The sequence below is a fragment of the Scylla paramamosain genome, chromosome 34 (genome assembly GCF_035594125.1).
Source record: "Scylla paramamosain isolate STU-SP2022 chromosome 34, ASM3559412v1, whole genome shotgun sequence".
NCBI lineage: Eukaryota > Metazoa > Arthropoda > Malacostraca > Decapoda > Portunidae > Scylla > Scylla paramamosain.
The window spans coordinates 5,951,812-5,973,992 of NC_087184.1; the positions used below are offsets into that span (position 1 = coordinate 5,951,812).

Consider the following 22,181-nt stretch of genomic DNA (forward strand, 5'->3'; position numbering starts at 1 on the left):
CGGGTTCGTGGTTTGACTGCAGGTGTGGCCTGACGCAAGTTACAAAGCCTCCTCGTACATTTCTTTTGATCAGGTGATACATGTTAGGGTCGTAAGGTGGATCAAGTTGAACGCCTGTCGACTTTAAAAAAAGCGTCATAAGCATAAGAAGACAGTGACACGTAATGTGCCACGTCCAGCCCATAAAATTCATGCAGGTATGATCTATATTTGAGATATGTGTCGGCTAATAATCCCACATCAATCTCACAATACAGTCTTATGTAATCGCCTAAAGTGTGGCAGGATGTCATACTCCACACGCTTTGAGCGTGTTCATATTCTCCAGGTGACAGAGCCTTCCCCTTGAGCGTGTCATAAAATGCCTCGCGAGGTGGCAATTGTCGATCTTCTAAGCGACCAAGGTCGGTGATGTACTCATAACAAAGAAACTGTGTTTGAGTGCAAATTACACGCCTTACATCCTCGGGGAGGTAATTCACCATTTCCTGGGCGTAACGCGTGCTATAGCCCGCCTGCACGTGACTCTGAGCGAGATGACCGAGGCCGGCATTCATAATGGAAAGCGTGTCCTGAAACTGCAATTCCTTAATCCTTACTTTCAATAAATGCGATTCTGACTTGGCAAGGATGTCCACGTGCGACTCTGGCAAGTGAAGGTCTTTTATGATTAAGGAGACGTCAGAGCTCATATTATGTGCCAGAGTGATGAGATATTTCCTCATGTCACGACACTGGAGGTTGCATCGCGCGCACAATGCCCCCTTGTAATTATTTTGTGGTAATGAGTGGTCGTGATGTTTATGAGGTGGGGTTTTCACATTAAAGGGTTGATGGCAGAGCTCGCAGTGACGCTGACGTTTGAAGTGGTCTTCATCCTCCGCAGACATGCTAATTGGATAGCTAACTACACTTTCCTTGATGATTCCCCAAGCATTGGATAGGCTATCAATGAAATTATTCACGGGATCTTCACCGAAATAACTTCTCTTTTCCACGACATCTCCATGCCTATTGATGATGAGATACGAGTATCCAATTGGGTCATGTTCAGCTATCACACTCCTATTCTCCTTAGGTTTTATCATAGTTTCAAAATCAAAAAATGCTAAGTATGCAGGCTGATAGGTGTAGGCAAAATTTTTAAATTTTACTTTTTCACCGTCACCTGGAAAGAGAAGAGTTTGAGTGAAGTCGCAGTGACACTCGTGATCGCTCAAACTGACAGACTTGGGAACTGAGCTGAAACATATTTTGCAAAAGTGATGACCCTCTGGGGTGGGACAGCTTCTCGTCAATTTTCGGTGCAGCTTCTCCACGTCTTTAATGAGCGTCATATGTCTTCCGCCTAGTAAAAGCAGTGAGACTACAGTTTTATACTTCCGCGAGCCTTTTCTTGATAATGTTAAATAGTATATCTCACCGCTTTTTGTCAGTGTATAAACGTCCAGAGACAGACAATTTAATCTTTGTAATTGACTCAAGTTCTCCCAAGTCACTGGACTGTCTACTTTTCCGCGCGTGACGTATTTCTCTCCGCCATGCCGTCTCCGTAATATTTTTGGAATTCTTTTCCAAGGTACACCTCGAGCATGAAGTCTGAAAGCCGCCAAACACTGAATAACACAGGATGAATGTCGGCCATCAGGATTGAAAATTTCATTCCCTCCTCGCACGCCTCTAGGATAAGCAACATAATCTCCTATGCCACTACATGCGACGTGCAAGCAATAGTTGATGAAAAAATTCTGTACTCTTGAAATGATAAAACCAGATCCTTCAGTCTCGCTGGTAAGGCTTTCCAGCCGAATGTTCAGCTGATGGATCCATAAATCAACAAGGTCATAGGTTGATAGGTGATCAGTCGTGCTCTAAAAGCAATATGAATGACTCGATGTTCATCCTCGCCTAAGGTAGAGAATTTCACTAGTAACAGAGAAATGTGTGAAAATATTTTCAGGGTAGGGGGAAATGGCGAGCCGTGCGACGTGAAATATGATCTAATTTCCCGTATAAAGAACTCCCTGTATTCGGTAAGTAGACCGAGTGGATCTCTGCTTACATGATCAGGTATGTCATATTGATGTCTGGTGAAGCTCCTCATAAAATTTTCCCCCTAGTCAATTAACCGCGGCTCTTCCGGTATCCCGCGCTCGTCAAGGTCTGCATCCGCCGACTCTCCTGCCATGCTGCGCTCATCGTGGTCCGACTCCGCTTGTGGCGTGTCTGGAGAGAAAAAAATAGAAGTAGCAGCGACAGTTTATTATTATTATTATTATTATTATTATTATTATTATTATTATTATTATTATTGAATTGATATTTACCTTGTGTAGGTAGTGAAGGACTTGAAGTCTCGGAAGAATTGAATACGTTCCCCGATAATCCACTCGGTCCCGGCCGTGGCGAGTCTTAAAAAAAAGAATATTAGTAGTGGCGGCTGCACCGTATTTATTGGTTTATTATTTGTAGTATTTTTTTTTTTCTCACCTCTTCCCCCGCCTCCGCGTGGAATGCCGCCTTGTGACGCCCGCCGACGTGCGCCTTCTACGCCGCCGTTCTGTCCAACCTCAATCGAGTGTGAGCCTGTACAGGAAGATGTGCTCAGAGTTCAAACTTGTAGAGATTGACAGTCATTTCATCTTTATTATTATACATTCCCACCAAAATAAGTAATAATGCTTACCAGAAGAAGCAGGATTGCCAACTTCGCAGGTGTGTTCTGGTGGTGGATGTGGAAACAGAAGTCCACACCGCTCGCATAAATCACACTGGTCTTCCACACATGAGGGGCAGGATGGATTAGTGCGCCATCTCCCACACACTTCACATAAAAGCCGCGCCTCTGCTGTTCCACAATGAACACCCATTTTTCTTTTCTTTTTTTTTTTTTCTATAACATTGTCAACACTTTCGTCCCGGCCGCCATGCCGCGCGGGGAAACACTGAAGCTTCCCGCGCAGATGGTCGCGAGGTGTGTGACTTGTCTCGGAAGTAGGCAACACCTGCCTGTTTCATTATCCTCCACTCCACCCATTATCCCACCTTGATCGATTCTCTTCAAAACTTTACGTCCGAGATGCAAAGTTAACATGGTCTTATATGTAACACGCAAGTAACACTGTTTTCCCCATCTTCAAACTGAATAGGTTTGCCTCTTTGATTAGCAATTTTGATGGCCACACTCTCTATAGTTGATACAGAAAGTGGTTTATACGTAATTGAATTCGCACCTTTACTGGTGCTGTCGCCGGGGAGTGGTATGACGTCTAATATATTAACTAGTTGGTTACCAAATCGCGAGGGGGAAATGATGTCGGTATAAACGTACATATAATCCGTCCCTGCATCAGCTCGCGGTACGTATTGAGCGAATAATTTTATGGGTAATGAGGAGGAAGCTTCGCTCGCGCTGGAAGATGAAATGACGTCGCCAGATCTTTGAAAGTAGACGGTGTAGCGAAAATTTGGATTGAAACCCAGAATGCGAGCTATATGCGATGCAAATTTTATACTTATATCACTGTAAATACGATCGTCATTAGGAGGGACAATCGCGTTATTCACAACGACCCGCTCCAAGTCGTGGTCATAATAAATGATATCCGAGTAAGGGAAATAGATCTTAAAGGAGTCATTCAAGATTGCTTGAAGTTCTCTCACTATCTGTCCATTAATCGCCTTAGTTATGGCCGGTATGTTCTTATCGGTAAAATTGGAGATGATATTCCTTTCCGGTAGATAGGTATACATATTATATTCATACATATCAAAGTCTGACTGCTTAACCCGACCATAGAACGATATACTAGAATTTGGATCCCCTTCCGTAATGCAGTAGAAATATTTAGGGAATAAAATATTACACAGGCCGACTTCATAATCCCTGCCGGTGTCTAAATGAATGGGTAAGATTCTGTTTTCAAATTCTGTTGTTGTGTTTTTGGGAAATGACCTACCACCTGCAAGAGAAGATAGGTATACGTATATATCGTCACTATCTCTTAACGACATGTTTTTTAAACCCTGTCAACTAACAGACTGACTTTAAACTTTACTTTTTCATGACATATATATACGTCGACAGACTGGAGATTATAGCGGTACAGCGTGGATAGTCGCGACGACCTTGACCATAGGGGGAATGTACTGAGATATCGGAGGGGGCACGTGTCGGCTATAATAATAATAATAATAGTAATAATAATAATAATAATAAAAATAATAATAATAATAATAATAATAATAATAATAATAATAATAATAATAATAATAATAATGATAATAATAAGACCGCCATCCGACATAAGTATTACTACGTCAGCCATGCCACTGGTGGTCGGTGAGAGTGGAAGAGGCCGCCGCTCCGCCCTGGCCGTCACAGACGCTTTCTCCAGGTAAAAAGGATGGACAGGTAACGGGATCTCGTGCGGCAGTCGCGACGACCTTGACCATAGGGGATGTATTGAGATGTCGGAGGGAACGCGTGATGGCAACACTCAGTCATCCCACCCTCCAGGATTCCCGTGAATGAAAGGGGAAAGGGCGACCTACACGGCATTGCCGTCACAGTCCCCTAACCACGCGTGTGTGTGGGCGACTTCCACGTCTGGCCGCCAGTCCACACCCCCTCCCCCCCTCCTTTCACTCAATTATTTTCCACCCACCATCATTGATTCATTTAGTCATTCCATCGTCGCCGAAGGATAAGGACGCACGCCCCCCCCACCTCTCCGTCAGTGTCGCCGTCACCGTCCCTCTCCCCCCCCCTTCCCTCCCCCACCCCTTGGTGTTGCCGTCCTGAATCACCACCCTCCCCTATCCCAAGCCTGGGTCTCCATCCTGAAATGGACTGCCACTGAAGTCTACGGAAAATTGCTGTCAGGTTTCCCCATTGCAACTTGATAAGGTCCACACTCGCAATATGGCATGCCATCAGAGTCGCTCCAGGGGGGTGGGGATGGGATCCCCATCCTCCGCTCCCCCCTCCCCCCTCCCCCCTCCCCTCTCCCATCCTCCATCGTCCCCGAAGAATAAGGACGCACGCCCCCACACCTCTCCATCAGTGTCGCCGTCACCGTCCCGCTCCCCCCCCCCCCTTCCCCTTGGTGTTTGCCGTCGTGAATCACCCCCCCCTTCCCAAGCCTGGGTCTATGGAAAGTTGCTACCAGGGTCGCCCTTCGCAATATGGCATGCCGTCAGAGTCGCCCCTGGGGTGGGGTGGGGTGGGAGGTGGGGGGGCCCCACCCCCCACCCCACCCACCCAGGGGCGACTCTGACAGCATGCCATATTGCGAAGGGCGACCCTGGTGGCAATTTCCCAACTACTAGTACTTGTATGAAATATGCCTACCTATTTCCACTTATCATCCCCATCCGTAAATGTGTAATTTTCTCTTACTGTTCCCAAATGCCTCAACACTAACAGTTTGATTCCTTCCTGTCTCCTTTTTTGAACATCAAGTTTTCAGGCTTGAACCCGTTTTTCTTGTTCATATTTACAGATTCTAAGAATTTTCCTAATGTTCCCTTTATTATAACCCATATACCACTAAAAGACTTCTATTAGGTCCACTCTTAACCTACGTCTCTTTAAAGAATGTAAATTGAACAGCCTGAATATCGCTTCGTAAGGAATACTCCTTATCCCCTGTATCCTTTTAGTCATTTTCCTTTGTACTGATTCTAATAGACCTTTATCCTTCCTGTGATGTGGTGACCACAATTGGACAACCTAGTCTAGATGAAGTCTGACCAGCGCCAAATGTAACTTTCATATTACTTCAGGAGTTCTACTTTTAGCACTCCTGAAAATTAATCATAATACACTATTTGCTTTGTTTCTGGCCTCTTTCCATTGCTTTCTTAGACGGAGTTCAGATATAACCTTAAATCTCAAATCTTTTACTTACCCTGAACCTACCAGAACTTGGTTGTTCATTGTGTAACTACTGTGTGGGTTTCTTCTACTTACGCTAAGTGCTTTGCATTTGTTGACATTAAACTGCATTTGCCATCTGTCCGTCCATTCGTTCAACCTATTAAAATCTGCCTGCAAGGCGATGGTATGCGATTCTGACCTAATTAATCTACGTACGTAATTAATGTACGTAACAGACAGAAAACGACTCAAAATACACGTTTTTGGTAAGGTTTTTCTATTTGGTAGGGTTATTTGTGTTTGTTGCACGTGTTTTAGCGTTTTGGAAAGTAAAAAGTTTAAAACACTTAAAAGACATGCTTTTAGTAATGTTATTTTGCATTTCTATATAAAGTGCTTTCCATGCTATTTAGCGTTTTCGTGCCTAACACGCTGAAAAACACATAAAAACACATTTCTTACATTGTTGTTTAATTTTCTCGTATATCGAGCAAGCATTATGGTGTTTTGCTACCTGACAATGTGAAAAAAAACATTCAAATTACACGATTTTGGCAATGTTTTTCTCTTTCTCCATACAGTGTGCTTCTCATTTATTTTAGCGTTTTGGTACCTAAGAAACTGAAAAAAAAAATTCATAATACACGTTTTTTGTCATGTCCTTTCATTTCCTCATATAGGCTCTTTTTGGTGCTTTGGTACCTAACAGGGTTTTTGCATGTATTTTGGCATTTTAGTTCGTAAGAACCTAAAAAACAATCTAAAGAGACGTTTTAGTAGTTTTGTATTCCCCTATAGGGTGATTTCGTTGCTTCTTACTGATTTGGTGCCTAACACGCTCAAAAAATAACAAAAGACAAGTTTCTAGTGATTTCGTTTCATTTCATCATATAGGTTGCTTTACATGCATGTTGGCATTTTGGTAATTATCAATATAAAAAAATGCACGTTTTTGGTAAGTTTGTTCTTTTTCTTCAGAGCACTATTGAAGCTTTTTACTGATTTGGTACTTAAGAGAGTAATAAAAAAAAAATAAAAAAACGTTTCTCGTAATGTCCTTTCATTTCCATATGCAGAGTGTTTTGTTTGATGATAGGCGATTTTGTACATAATAAGCTCAAAGACACTCAAAATACACGTTTTTGGTAAATGTATTCTGTTTCTCCATATAGGGCATTTTCATGAGTTTTTAATGTCGTTTCATATATCTATATATGGGTCTTTGCATGCATTTTGGCATTTTGGTAACTAACAATGTCATAACACTCAAAATGCACGTTTTTTTTTTTTTTGGCAATATTGTTTTTTTTTCTCCATATAGAGCGTTATTCATGCGTTTTACCCTTTAGATACTAAGAAGGTCAAAAACACTCATAATACACGTTTCTCGTAATGTCTTTTGATTTTTCCCATATAGGGTATTTTCGATTCATTTAGGCGTTCTTTTACGTAACAGTCTTATAAAACATTAAAATTATTTGTTTTTGGTAATTTTGGCATTTTTGTGCCTAACACGCTGAAGAACACATTTTAGACACGTTTCTGAAATCTCGTTTCCTTTCCCCAAATAGGGGGCTTTACATGCATTATGGCGTTTTCATTCACAACGATGTGAAAACACTGAAAATATACGTTTTTGGTAATGTTATTTCATGTAGAGTGTTATTCATGCATTTTAGCGACTTCGTACCTAATAAGTTAAAAAAAAAAACACTAATAGTACACATTTTAGTAACGTCTTTTCATTTTCCCATTTAAGATACTATATATGCATTTTGGCGTTTTTCTACTTAACTAACTCAAAAACACTCGAAATATTTGTTTTTGATAATATTATTTCACCATGTTTTTTTTTTTTCATGCAATTTAGCGTTTCGGTAGGTAAGAAACTCAAAAACACTAAAAACAGACGTTTTTGGTTAAGTTGTTTTGTTTTCCTTTATAGGGTGATTTCCATGCTTTTTAGCGTTTTGGTGCCTAGCACGCCAATAAACATTCAAAAGGCACTTTTTTGGAAATCGCGTTTCCTTTCCTCATTTAGGGTACAAAAAACATGTATTAGTAGTGTTTTCGAAAACGCCAAAGTGCATGCAAAGTAAGCTATACTGGAGAAACAAACAAAAACGTGTCTTTTGAGTGTTTTCAGCTTTTTACGTACCAAAACACTATAATGCATAGAAAAGAAACTTCATGGACAAACAGAATAATATTGCCAAAAAACTTGTATTTTGAATGTTTTTCAGCTTATTACGTACCAATACGCAAAAATTCATCCATTTCACCCTCTAAAGACACGATATTTCCAGAAAAAAAAATGTTATTTCGGGGCTTTTCAGCGTTAGGCACCAAAACTCTAAAGAGCATGGAAGACACTCTATATAAAAATCAAAACAACATTATCAAAATGGTGTCTTTTGAGTGTTTTTGAACTTCTTACGTTCCAAAATGCTAAAACGCGTGCACAATAGCCTATATCGGGAGACATTACCAAAAACGTATGATTTAAGCGTTTTCCAGCTTTTTAGAAACCAAAACGCCTAAATGGATGTGCTAGTCACGTGTTTCAGTATTTTATTACCTAAGAAGCTCAAAAACACTTATAATATACGTTTTTGGTAATGTTCTGTTTTTTTATATATGGTATTCTGTATAGATTGTCGTACCTAACATGAGGAAAAAACCCATTTGTTTGGTTAATGCTTTTTTCTCCATATAGAGTGATATTCACGTGTTTTAGTGTTTTCGTACATAAGATGTTGAAAAACACTCATAATAATATTTTTTCTTAATAACTTTTCGTTTCTCAATGTCCGTTAATTTGTGTGCATTTTGGCGTTTTCGTACCCAACAAGCTCAAAAACACTCAAAACACACATTTTTGGTAATGTTCTATTTCACCATAAAGGATGTTTTTCATGCTTTTTAGAATTTCGGTACGTAAGAAGCTCAAAAACATTCAAAAGACACTTTTTCGATATTATATATATTTTTTTTTTTCCTAGATAGAGTGTTTTCTGTTCTGTTTTTTTTTTTTTTTTTTGTGGGGTTGGTTTCTAATATGGTCAAAACACTCAAATGACACGTTTCCGGTAATATAATTTCTTTATATCAAATAGTGTGCTGTCTGCATTTTGGAGTTTTGGTAGCTAATGATCAGGAAAACTCTCAAAACACGCATTAAATTTTATAGTAATGTTGTCCTCTTTCTCCATAAAGGGTGTTTTTCATGCGTTTTAGAGTTTTAGTACGTAAAAAACTGAAAAACACTCAAAAGACAAGTTTTTGTTAATACTGATTGCTTTTCCTATACAGGTTGTCTTGCATGCACTTTGGTGTTTTTGTATCTAAAAAGCTCAAAAACACTCAGCATACAAGTTTTTCGTAATGGTGGTCTGTTTTTTTTTTTTTTATGTATTATGTGTTTTAGCGTTTTGGTACATAAGAAGCTAAAAAAAAACGCTCATAATACACGTTTCTGTTAATATCGTTTCCTTTAGATACGAGTATATCAAATCATTCATTTTGGCATTTTAATACCTAAACCTAACAATCTGGAAAACACACAAATCATACGTTTTCGGTAATGTTGTTTCTCTGTAAAGGGTATTTAACGCGTGTTTTAGCGTTTTGGTACGTAAGAAGCTTAAAGAAAAAAGAAACACAAAATACACAGTTTTGATATTTCATAATGAATGTTTTTCTTCCTTTTTACCGTTTGTTGCCTAATATCCTCAAAAAAACACCCTTTTGACACGTTTCTGGGAATGTCGTGTTCTAACCCTTGATAGGGTGATTTGTATATATTTTGGAGGGTTGGTATCTAATAAGCTGGAACTACTGAAAAGATGTTTTTGGTATTGTTGTTTGCTATTCACATATAGGGTAATTTGCGTGCATTTTGGCGTTTTGGTACCTAACAATCTTAATAACACTCATAATACACCATTTTAGTAATCTTTTTTTTTTTTTTTTGTCATATAGGGTGCTTGTCGGCATTTGACGTTTTAGTACGTAACATGGCGAAAACACTCATAACACACGTTTTTGGAAATGTTCTATTTTTCCATATAGAGAGCGATTCACGTAATTAAGTGTTTTGGTATCAATAATGTTGAAAAACACTTATAACACACGTTTCTGTTAATATCGTTTCTTTTCCCAGTAAAGGATACTTTGGATGCATTTTGGCGTTTGTTACCTAAATATCTCAAAAACACTCAAAACACACGTTTTTCTTAATATAATTTTGTTTCACCTTAAAGGGTGTTTTACATATGTTTTAGCGTTTTGGTACGTAAGAAGCTTAAGATTTCTTAAAAGACACGTTGTTGATAATGTTGCTTTGTTTCCCTCTGCTTTCTAGCGTTTTCTGGCTTAATATGCTCAAATCACACAAATTACACGTTTCTGGTGATGTCGATTCGCTACCCAAATAGTGGCTTTGCATGCATTTTCACGTTTCGGTACCCAACAAGTTGGAAAACAATGAAAAGACAAATTCTCGGTTATGTACTTTTGTTTCTCCATAAACAACGTTTTGTATGCGTTTTCGCGTTTTGGTACTAAGAAGCTGAAAAACGTTGAAAAGACACGTTTTTGTTATTGTTATTTGTTTTTGCCTTATTGGGAGTTTACATGCATTTTAGCGTTTTGGTAAAAACACTCATAATACACATTTTTGTAATATTTTTCTGTTTCTTCTTATAGGGTGCTTTATATGCATTTTAGCATTTTGTTTGTACCTAACATTGAGAAAAGCACTCATAATACAAGTTTTGATGATGCTGTTCTGTTTCTCAATATAGTGATATTCACGTGTTTTTAGCGTTTTGTTACTGAAGAAGTTGAAAAACAATTATAACACACGTTTCTGCTAATATCGTTTCGTTTCCCCATATCGGGTGACTATCATGGACTTTGGTGTTTTGTTACCTAACAAGCCCAAAAACAGTGAAGAAACACATTTTTTGGTAATGTTGTTCTGTTTCTCTATAAACAGTGTTACACTGTTTTAGCCTTTTGGTTCGGAAGAAGCTCAAAAACACTCAAAAGACGTGTTTTTGATAAAGAGTGTTTTTAATGTTTTTATAGATTTTTTTGTGGCTAATATGCTCAAAAAACACAGAAATGACACATATCTGGGAATGCCGTTTCGTTACCTCAAATAGGATGCTTTGCATGTGTTTTGTTATTTTGGTACCCAGCATGTTGGAAAAAAAAAAAAAACTCAAAAACACGTTTTTTGGCATCGTTGCTCTGTTTCTCTATAAAGAGCGTTTCGCATGTTTTAACTTTTTTGGTATGTTACGAGCTTAAAAAAAAAAAAATTATAACGCACGTTTTTTGTATCCAAAATGCATATAAAGCAATTTGTATGAGTGCTTTGTATGCATTTTGGGGTTTTTGGTACCTAAACACAAAGAAAAACACTCACAGTAGGTTTTTGGTAAAATTATTCTGTTTCTCCATATATATAAATATTCGCGCGTTTTAGCGTTTTGGTACATAAGAAGATAACCCTCAAAATACACACGATGATAATGTTATTTTGTTTTCCCATGTAGGGTATTTCTCATGCGTTTTAGAGTTTTGGTGCTTAATATGCTCAAAAACATCCAAATGGCACGCTTTCTGTAAATGTCGTTCTAGTATCTAACCAGCTGGAAAATACTAAACACACAAACGTTTTCGGGAATGTTGTTAGGTTTCTCAATAAGATAATAATAATATTTTTTAGTTCCTTTCGTAACAAAACGGTAAAATGCATGGAAAATAACCTTTATGGAGAAAAAGAACATTACCAAAAAACATGCATTTTTAGAGTTTCTAAGCTCCTTAGGTAACAAAACACCAATAAGTATGCAAAACACCCTCAATCGGGTAACGGAATGAATTTAACAGAAACGTGTCATTTGGGAGTTTTGAGCTTATTAGATTAAATCCTTGGAGAACACTCCATTTGGGAAAAGAAAAGAACATTATTAAAAATGTGTCTTTTGAAACTTTTTAGTTTTTTACGTACCAAACGTGCTAAAACGCATGGATAACACCATTTATGAAGAAACAGAACAGCATTACCAAAAACGGGTGTATTGAAAGTTTTGAGCTTGTTAGGTACGAGAACGCCGAAATAAATGCAATACATACTGAGAAACGAAACGATATTACATAAATATGTATTATAAGTGTTTTTGAACTTCATAGGTAAGAAAATGCTAAAACACGTGAATAGCACAATATATGGAAAAACATAACAATATCACCAATAACGTGTATTATGAATATTTTTGAGTTAGTAAGGTACCAAAACGATAAAGTTCATGCAAAGCACCCTATATGAAGAAATAAAACAACATTACCAAAAATGTGTATTAACAATAATTTTGAGCTTGTTAGGTATCAAAATGCTAAAGTGCATGCAGAGCATCCTGTATGGGAAAAGCAAAATTACAAAACATTTGTGTTTTGAGTATCTCTCAGTTTCTTACTTACCAAAACACTGAAACGCATACAAAACACTCTTCATGGAGAAACAGAAAAACATTAGCAAAAAAGTGTACTTTGAGATTTTTTAGAGCATGTTAGGTAACAAAACACCAAAATGCATGAAAATCACTGGACATTGGGAAACAAAACGATATTAACAGAAACTTCTATTATGAGTATTTTTCAGCTTTTTATGTACCAACACGCTTGAACACGTGAATAGCACTCTATATAGAGAAATAGAACATTACCAAAACTTTTATTATGAGTGTTTTTCCTCATATTAGGTACCAAAATGCAAAAATGCATACAAAGCACCCTATATGAAGAAACAAAGCAACATTACCAAAAATGTGTATTGAGTATTTTTGAGGTTGTTAGGTACCAAAACGCTAAAGGGCATTATTATAAAAGTGTCTTTTAAGTGTCTTTTGAGGTATTTTGCACGCTTTTTAACTCTTTGGTACGTAAGAGGCTTTTTGAGCCTCTTACATACCAAAGAGTTAAAACGCGTGCAAAATACCCTGCATGAGGGAAAAGAATTACATTACTAAAAACGGAAGTTTTGAAAGTTTTGAGCTTGTTAGGTAACACAACGCCAAAATGCATGCAAATTAACTGATATTGGGAAGCGAAACGATATTAACACAAAAGTGTTTATGATTGTTTTACAGCTTATGTAGCAAAACGCTAGAACGCTAGAACCTTTATTCAGCTTTTTATGTGCCAAAAGGCTAAAACTTGTGAATATCAGTCTATATGGGGAAACTGAATAACAATACCAAAAACGTTTATTATGAGTTTTCCCCCATATTGCGTACCAAAACGACGAAATACATGCAAAGAACTCTATGAAAAAAAAAGATTACCAAATACGTGTATCATGAATGTTTTTGATCTTGTTAGGTACCACAAATTCCAAAGTGCATGCAAAGCACCCGATATGGGAAAAGAAGAGAACATTGCCAAAAACGTGTCTTATCAGTGTTTTTTTTTTCCTTTTTAGCTTCTTACGTACCAAAACGCTAAAACGCATGGAAAACACCATTTTATGGAGAATCAGAACAACATGACCAAAAACATGTGTTTCGAGTTTTTTCTTGCTTGGTATTTACCAAAACTCCAAAATGCTTGCAAACACCCTATTTGGGGTAACGAAAGGACTTTACCAGAAACGTGTCATTTGGATGTTTTTGAGCGTATTAGGCAACAAAACGCAGAATAGTATATAAAACACTATTTGGGAAAAGAAAACATTAAAATAAACGTGACTTTTGAGTATTTTTCAGGTTCTTACGAGTACGTACCAAAACAATAAAACGCGGGCAAAATATCTTTTATGGGGAAACTTTACCCATAACATAAGTGTTTTCCAGCTTAATAAGTACCAAAACGCAAAAATGCATGCAAATGTCCAGATATGATGAAACGAAACGATATTAACAGAATTTTGTTTTATGAGTATTTTCCACCTTCTTAGGTAACAAACCGATAAAACATATGAATAGTAATCTATAGGGAGAAACAGAAAAACACTACGAAAAACGTGTTATTTTCTTAGGAACGAAAACGCAACTGTTCATGCAAGACATTTTATATGGGAAAAGAGAACAGCATTAATAAAAAGGTGTCTTTTCAGTGTTTTTATATGCAAAGCACCTTATATGTAAAAAAAAAAAAATAAATAAATAAATAAATAAATAAAAACATGTTTTTGAGTGTTTTTTGTTTTGTTTTTATCTTACGTACTAAAGCGCTAAAACGCATTCAAAACATCCTTTATGAGGAATTTTTTTTTTTTTTACAAAAGCGTGTACTTTGAAATTTTTCAGCTTATTAAATAACAAAACGTTAATATGCTTGCAAACCACTCTAACCATCAAACGCTAAAATGCATTAATGCAACATTAGCAAAAAAAGTGTGTTTTAATTGTTTTGAGGTTCTTAGATAACAAAGCACCAAAATCCATGCAAAGGGCCCGATATGGGGAAACGAAACGATTCTAACAGAAATGTGTATTATGATACCAAAACCCCAAAACACTCTATATGGAGAAGCAGCATTACATAAAACGTGTATTATGAGAGTTTTTCCAGTTATTCCAAAACGCCAAAATGCAAACAATGCACCCTATAAAAAGAATTACAACCTTACCAAAAACGTATATTATAAGTGTTTTCGAATTTCTTAGGTACCAAACCGTCAAAGTGCATGCAAAGCATCCTATATGGGAAAAGAAATAAAACATTACCTAAAACGTGTGTTTTTTAATGCTTTCAGCTTCTTAGGTACAAAAACGCATGTAAAACATTCATCATGGAGAAACAGAACAGCCTTACCAGAAACGTATGTTTCGAGTGTTTCCCAGCTTGTTAGGATCAAAACGCTAAAATGCTTGCAAAGCACGCTAATTGGGACAACAAGACGATATTCCCAAAAACGTGTCATATGGGTGTTTTTGACCATATTAGGCAGAAAAACGCTAAAAAAGCATAGAAAACACTATACATGGGAAAACAAAACATTATCAAAATGTGTTTTGTTATTTTTTTTTTTTTTTTGAGCTTCTAATGCACCAAAACCCTAAAACGTTTGCAAAATACCCTTTATGGAGAAACAGAATAACATAACCAATAACGGGTGTTTTGAGTATGCATGCAAAAATGCATACAAATCACATGATATTTAGAAATTAAACGATATTAACGAAAACAAGTATTATGAGCTTTTTTCAACTTCTTATGTGCCAAAAGGCTAAAACTTGTGAATACCAGTCTGCATTGAGAAACAGAACAACATTGCCAAAAATGGGTATTATGAGTGTTTATCCCTATGTTACATACCAAATCGGCAAAACGCATATAAAGCATATATGAAGAAACAGGACGACATTATTAAAAACGTGTGTTTTAAGTGTTTTTCATCTTGTTATATAGCAAAACCAAAAAATGCATGCAAACCACCCTGTTTGAGATAACGGAACATCACCACAAACGTGTCATTTGGGTGTTTTTCAGTATATTTTTAATCTAAGCGCTAGAAAGTATGGAAAATACTCTAAGAAAACACTACCCAACTTCGGGAAACGAAAAGATATTAACAGAAAAGTGTATTATTATTGTTGTTTTTTTTAAGCTTCTTTTTTACCAAAATCCTAAAATACATGAACAGCAGTCAATATCAAGAAACACAACATTACCAAAGACGTTTATGATGAGATTTTTTTTTTCCCGATGTTAAATATTAAAACTCCAAAATACATACAAAGTACCTTATACGAGTATGAAGAAAAAGAAGAATATTACCAAAAAACAAAAAAAAAATTAACAAAAAAACATGAATTCTTTTTAAGGTTGTCAGGTACCAAAACGCCAAACTGCATGCAAAAGAATCTGTATTGAAAAAGATAAGAACTTTACCGAAAACTCTTATGAATGTTTTTTTTTTTTACTCATTTTCTTACGTACGATAACTCTAAAACGAATGCAAAACGTCTTTATTGACAAATAACGTGTGTTTTGAGTGTTTTTCAGCTTATTAGGTACCAAAACGACAAAATACATGCAAAACACCCTACTTTGTGTAATGAAACGACATTACCTGAAACGCCCCATTTGAGTTTTTTCTTTTTTTTTTTTTTTGCATATTAGACACCAAAAGGGTAAAAAGAATATAAAACTTATATTACCGGAAAAGAAAAGAAACCAACATTATCAAAAACGTGTCTTTTAAGTGTTTTGAGCTTATTACGTACCAAATCGCTAAAACGCTCAAAACTCAATGGGAAACAGAACATCATTACCAAAAACTGGTATTTTGAGTGTTTTTGAACTTGTTAAGTACTAAAACGCCAAAATGCATGCAAATTAAATGATATTGGGGAATGAAAAGATATTATTATTTTTTGTGCTTGTTACTTAATAAAACACTAAAGTGCATGCAAAGAACCGTATTTGGGACAATCAAACAACATTATAAAAAACTTCTTTTGTGTGTTTTCTGCTTCTTATGTACCAAAACGTTACAACGCGTGGAAAACACCACTTATGGAAAAACAGAACAACATTAACAAAATTATGAGTTTTTTATTTTTTCCACAAAGTTAAGAAGCAAAACCCGAAAATGCATGTAAATCACCTTATTTGGGGTAAGGAAATAACATTACCAGAAACGTGCTTTTTATTATTATTATATAAGGCATCAAATGCTAAAAAAAAAAAAAAATCGTGGAAAACACTCTATATGGAAAAATAAAAATGCTTGATTAAAAACGTGTCATTTGAGTGCTTCTTACGCACCAAACTGCTAAAACGCATCCAAAACACCGTTTATGGAGAAACAAAAACATCAGCAAAAAATATTTCTTTTGAGTGTTTTTGAGCTTGTTAGGTACCAAAACACCAAAATGCATGCAAATTACCAGATATTGGGAAAAGAAACGATTTTAACAGAAATGTTGTCTTTTCAACTTATTTAGTAAAATGCTAAAATACATGAATAACACTCTATATGGAGAAACGGAGTAACATTATGAAAAACTTGTATTATGAGGGTTTTTCCTCATATTAGATACTAAAACTCGAAAATGCATTCAAAGAACCATATATAAAGAAGCAGAACAACATTACCTATGTTGTAATGTACTATGTAATGTACGTGTACTATGAGTGTTTTTCCTCATGTTAGGTACGAAAACGCCAAAATACATACATGAAGAAAAACATGAACAACATTAACCAAAAACGTGTATTAAAAGCTTTTTGAGCTTGTTAGGTACAAAAGCGCCAAAGTGCATGCAAAAAACATCCTTTATGGGAAAAGAAAAGAACATTACTAAAACTTGTCTATTGAGTGTTTTACGACTTCTTGCGTACCAAATCGCTATAACGCATGCAAAGCGCTTTTTTTATGGAGAAATAGAACATTACCAAAAATGTGTTTTTTTGAGTGTTATCCAGCTTTTTAGGTACTAAAACGCCAAAATGCACGTAAAGCACTCTATTTGGGGTAACGAAATGACATTATAGGAAACCTGAGTATTTTCTAGCTTATTTTTACCAAAACGCTAAAGTGGATGCAAATCACCCTATTTGGGGAAAACAAACAACATTGTAAAAAATGTGTCGTTTGAGTGTTTTTCTTCTTACGTATCAAAACGCTAAAATGCATGCAAAACATCCTTTATGGAGAAACAGAATAAGATTACCAAACCTGTGTTATAAGTGTTTTACAGCTAGTTAGCAAAACTCCAAAATGCATGCAAAGCAACTTATTTGGGTTAAGTAAACGACACCACCAGAAACATGTTACATGCGTGTTTTTGAGCATATTAGGCAACAAACGATAAAGAGCATGGAAAACAATCTATATTTGAAAACAAAACATTATGAAAAACGTGTCTTTTGAGTGTTTTTTTTTTTTTTAAGTTTCTTACGTACCAAAACGCTAAATCGCGTCCAAAACATATTTTATTGTGAAAAAAAACCCAGCAAATTTTTTTTTCATTTTTTTTTTTTTAGCTTGTTAGTTAACAAAACGCCAAAAATGCAAGCAAAGGAACCGATATGGGGAAACGAAACGATATTAACAGAAACATGTATTAGGAATTTTTTTCGGATTTTTAGGTGAGAAAAGGCTAAGACAAGTTTATGGCATTCTATATGGATAAGCAAAACAACATAAAAGAAAAAAAACGTGTATATTGAATGTACTTAAAGGCCAAATTCCATGCACGACACATTTAATGGTAAAAGAAAACAACGTTACCAAAAACATGTCTTTTCAGTTTTTTTTTTTTCTTTTTTTTAAAGCTTGTTTGGTACCAAATCACCGGTGTATGCAAAAATTCCCTTTATAGGAGAAGAAAACAAAATACTAAAAAAAAAGTATCTTTTCTTTGTTTTTGTTTTTCAGCATATTACATATTAAAACGTTAAAACGCATGCAAAACGCCCTTCATGGAGAAATAGAACAGCATTGCCAAAAACGTGTGTTTTGAATTTTCTTTTAAGATTGTTAGGTACTAAAACTCAAAAAATGCATGCAAAGCACTCTATTTAACGGTAATGAAACAATATAACAAGGAACGTGTCATCTGGGTGTTTTGAACATATTATGCACCAAGAAACTAAAAAGCACGGAAAGCACGCGAAAACAAAACATCATTATAAAAAAAATAAAAAAAAATATATATATATATATATATATATATATATATATATATATATATATATATATATATATATATATATATATATATATATATATATATATATATATATATATATATATATATATATATATATATTTATATGTATTTTGAGTATTTTCAGCTTCATATGTACCAAAACGTTAATGCACGTTTCGTTTCCTTTCCACATATAATATGGTTTGGATGCACTGAAAATACATGTTTTTGTAAATGGTGTTGGGTTTTTCCACATAGCAGGTATTCACACGTTTTAGTGTTTTGGTGCCAAAGAAACTCAAAACATACATAATATACGTTTCTCATAAATTCCTTTCTTTTCTCCATATGGGTGATTTTCAAACATTTTAGCGTTTTGGTACATAATGTGAAAAAAAAACACTCAAAAAGCACATTTTTGATAATTTTATTATCTTCATCCTTTTTAGCGTTTTGGTATCTAAAAAGCTCTAAAACTCTCATAATACATGGTTCTTGTAATGTTTTTTTTTTTTCGTTTCCTAATAGTGCTTTCCATGCATTTTAATTTTTTTTTCTACGTAACAGGCTCAAAAGCATTCAAAATACATTTTTTTTTTTTCTGTTTCTCTGTCAAGCGTGTTTTGCATGTGTTTTAAGGCCTTAGTAGGTAAGTAGCTCAAAAACACTCAAAAGTTACATGGTTTCATTTCCTATATAGTGAGCTTTCGATGCTTTTTCGCGTTTTCGTGCCAAGCATGGCTATAAACATTCAAAAGACATGTTACTGGAAATGTCGTTTCGTTGCCCAGTACATGGTGCTTCACATACATTTTAGCGTTTTAACATTGTGAAAAAAAAAAAAAAAAAATCAAAATACACTTTTTTGGTAATTTTGGTCTTATTATTCATATAGAGTGCTATTCGTATTTAGGTACCTAAGAAGCTCTAAAACACTCAAATTACTCGTTTCTCTTAATATCTTTTCGGTTCATTATATAGGATACTTTGCATCCATTTTGACGTTTTTCTATGTAACAAGCTCAAAAACTCTTAATACACGTTTTTTGATAAAGTTGTTCTGTTCCCCATAAAGGGTATTTTACATGTGTTTTAGCGTTTTGGTACATAACTAGCTCAAAAACATTCAAAATACACGTTTTTGGTTAAGTCGTTTTGTTTTTCCATATTTGGTGCTTTGCATTCTTTTCGTCTTTTGGTGCTCAACACGTTCATAAACACTGAAAAGATACGTTCCTTTAACAATGTTAAAAACGCTTAAAAACATGTTTTTGATAATGTTGTTTTGTTTCTCCATGAAGAGTGCTATTCACAAGCATTAGCGTTTTGGTACCTAAGAAACTAAAAAAACAAGAAAAAAAACAATGCACATTTCTCAAAATATAATTTTTTTTTTCCATATATGGTGCTTTGCAATCATTTTGGCGTTCTTTAGACAAGCTAAAAAGACTCAAAATTCACGTTATTGTGTTTCTCCACAAATTTTGTATGCGTTTTAACGTTTTGGTACGTAAGAAGCTCAAAAACACTCAAAAGACACTTTCTTGGTGATGTTTTTATTCCCATATAGGGTTATTCCCCTGCTATCTGGCGGTTTGGTGCCTACCACTCTAAAAAAACATCAAAAACACATCTTTTCTCGTAATGTCCTTTCGTTTCCGCACATAGGAGCCTTTTGTCCTATAAATAAAACACGTGTCTCGTAATGTCCTTTCGTTTCTCCATATAGAGTGCTTTCCATGCATTCTAGCGTTTTTGTAAGGAAAAGAAAATTTTTTTTTTCTTATTTTTTTTTGTAATGTTATTCATTTCTCTATAAAGGGTGTTTTACATGCGTTTTAAGGATTTTGAAAATATTCAAAGACACGTTTTTGGTGATGTTGTTTTGTATTCCCATATCCGGTGTTTTGAATGCTATTTAGCGTTTTGTTGCTTAACACGCTGAAAATCACGCAAAAGACGTTTCTGGAATTATAGTTTCATTTCCCTATATAGGGAATTTTGCATCCATTTTGGCGTTTTGGTACCTAACACTAAAGAATATTTTAATTACACGTTTTTGGTAATGTCATTTTTCTCCATAGAACGCTATTTATGCGTATTAGCGTTTTGGTACCTAAGAAGCTCTAAAACACTTATAATACACGTTTTTCGTAATGTCCTTTGGTTTCGCCATATAGGGTGCTATGCATGCATTTTTAGTGTTTCGTTACATAACATGGTGAAAAACACTCAAAAACCACGTTTTTGGTAATGTTATTATGTTTCTCCATTAAGAGTGCTATTCAGTTGATTTAATGTTTTGTACTTTAAAAAACTCAGACACTCATAATACACGTTTCTCGTAATTTCCTTTCGTAATTTCGTAATTTCGTAATTTCCTTTCCTTTTCGTTTCCCATTTGCATGGTTTTTGGTGTTTTTATATGTAACAAGCTCAAAACACTCAAAATACACGTTTTTGGTGATGTTATTCTGTTCCTCCATAAAAGGTGTTTTGGATGTATTTTAGCATTTTGGAACGTAAGAAGCAAACGCTTAAAACACGTTTTTGGTGATGTTATGTTGTATTCTCATATAGGATACCTTCCATGCTAATTAGGATGTGTTGAAAAAATACAAAAGACATTTTTCTTGTCATGTCGTTTCATTTACCCCTGTAAAGGAATTTGCAAGCACTTTGGCATTTTATAACCTAACAATGTGAAAAACACTCAAATTACACGTTTTTTTTTCGTAATTATGTACTGTTTCTCCAAACAGTGTGCTACTCATGCGTTTTAGCGTTTTCGAGCCTAAGAAGCGCAAAATCATTCATAATACACGTTTCTCGTAATATTTTTTCGTTTCCCCATATAGGATGCTTTTGCATGCATTTTGTCGTTTCGGTACCTGAGATGGTTAAAAACACACACACACACACACACACACACACACACACACACACACACAAAAAAAAACAAAAAAAAAAACATACATATATATATATATATATATATATATATATATATATATATATATATATATATATATATATATATATATATATATATATATATATATATATATATATATATATATATATATACATATATATATATATATATATATATATATATATATATATATATATATATATATATATATATATATATATATATATATATATATATATATATATATATATATATATATACATATATATATATATATATATATATATATATATATATATATATATATATATATATATATATATATATATATATATATATATATATATATATATATATATTCTTTTTCTCCATAAAGAGTGCTGTTCACGCTTTGTAGCGTTTTGGTACCTAAGAAACTCAAAAACACTCATAATACGTGTTTTTGTAATGTCGTTTTGCTTCATCATATAGGGTACTTTGGATGCATTTTGGTGTTTTTGTACGTAAGAAACTGAAAAACACTAGAAATAGCCGTTTTTTTTATTTTTTTTTTCTCATTTATGAAATACACGTTACTTTATGATGGTTCTTTTGCACGCATTTTAGCGTTTTGGTACATACAGAACATTACCAAAAACGTTTATTTTGAGTGTTTTTCACAATTTTATGTAGCAAAACGTCAAAATGCCTC

General features: G+C 34.8%; 1 protein-coding gene across 1 annotated transcript; it reads right to left on the reverse strand.

Moving 5' to 3' along the window:
* Positions 1-2,116: 2,116 nt before the first annotated feature.
* LOC135089909 (uncharacterized) lies at positions 2,117-4,022 on the reverse strand. Its single transcript, XM_063986092.1, has 4 exons — positions 2,687-4,022; positions 2,491-2,586; positions 2,328-2,411; positions 2,117-2,226 (listed from the first exon to the last, which is right to left on the reverse strand). Exons 1-4 carry the CDS (start codon positions 2,868-2,870, stop codon positions 2,117-2,119), a joined length of 474 nt encoding a protein of 157 aa, XP_063842162.1. The 5' UTR covers positions 2,871-4,022.
* Between the last annotated feature and the right edge of the window lie 18,159 nt (positions 4,023-22,181).

Excerpts from the sequence above, each read along its gene's own strand:
- LOC135089909 (XM_063986092.1), bottom strand. The coding sequence starts at position 2,870 with ATGGGTGTTCATTGTGGAACAGCAGAGGCGCGGCTTTTATGTGAAGTG. Across the intron at positions 2,412-2,490 it reads ACGCGGAGGCGGGGGAAGAG|ACTCGCCACGGCCGGGACCG; the intron begins GTGAGAAAAAAA and ends CTTTTTTTTAAG. Across the intron at positions 2,227-2,327 it reads TCCTTCACTACCTACACAAG|ACACGCCACAAGCGGAGTCG; the intron begins GTAAATATCAAT and ends TTTTCTCTCCAG.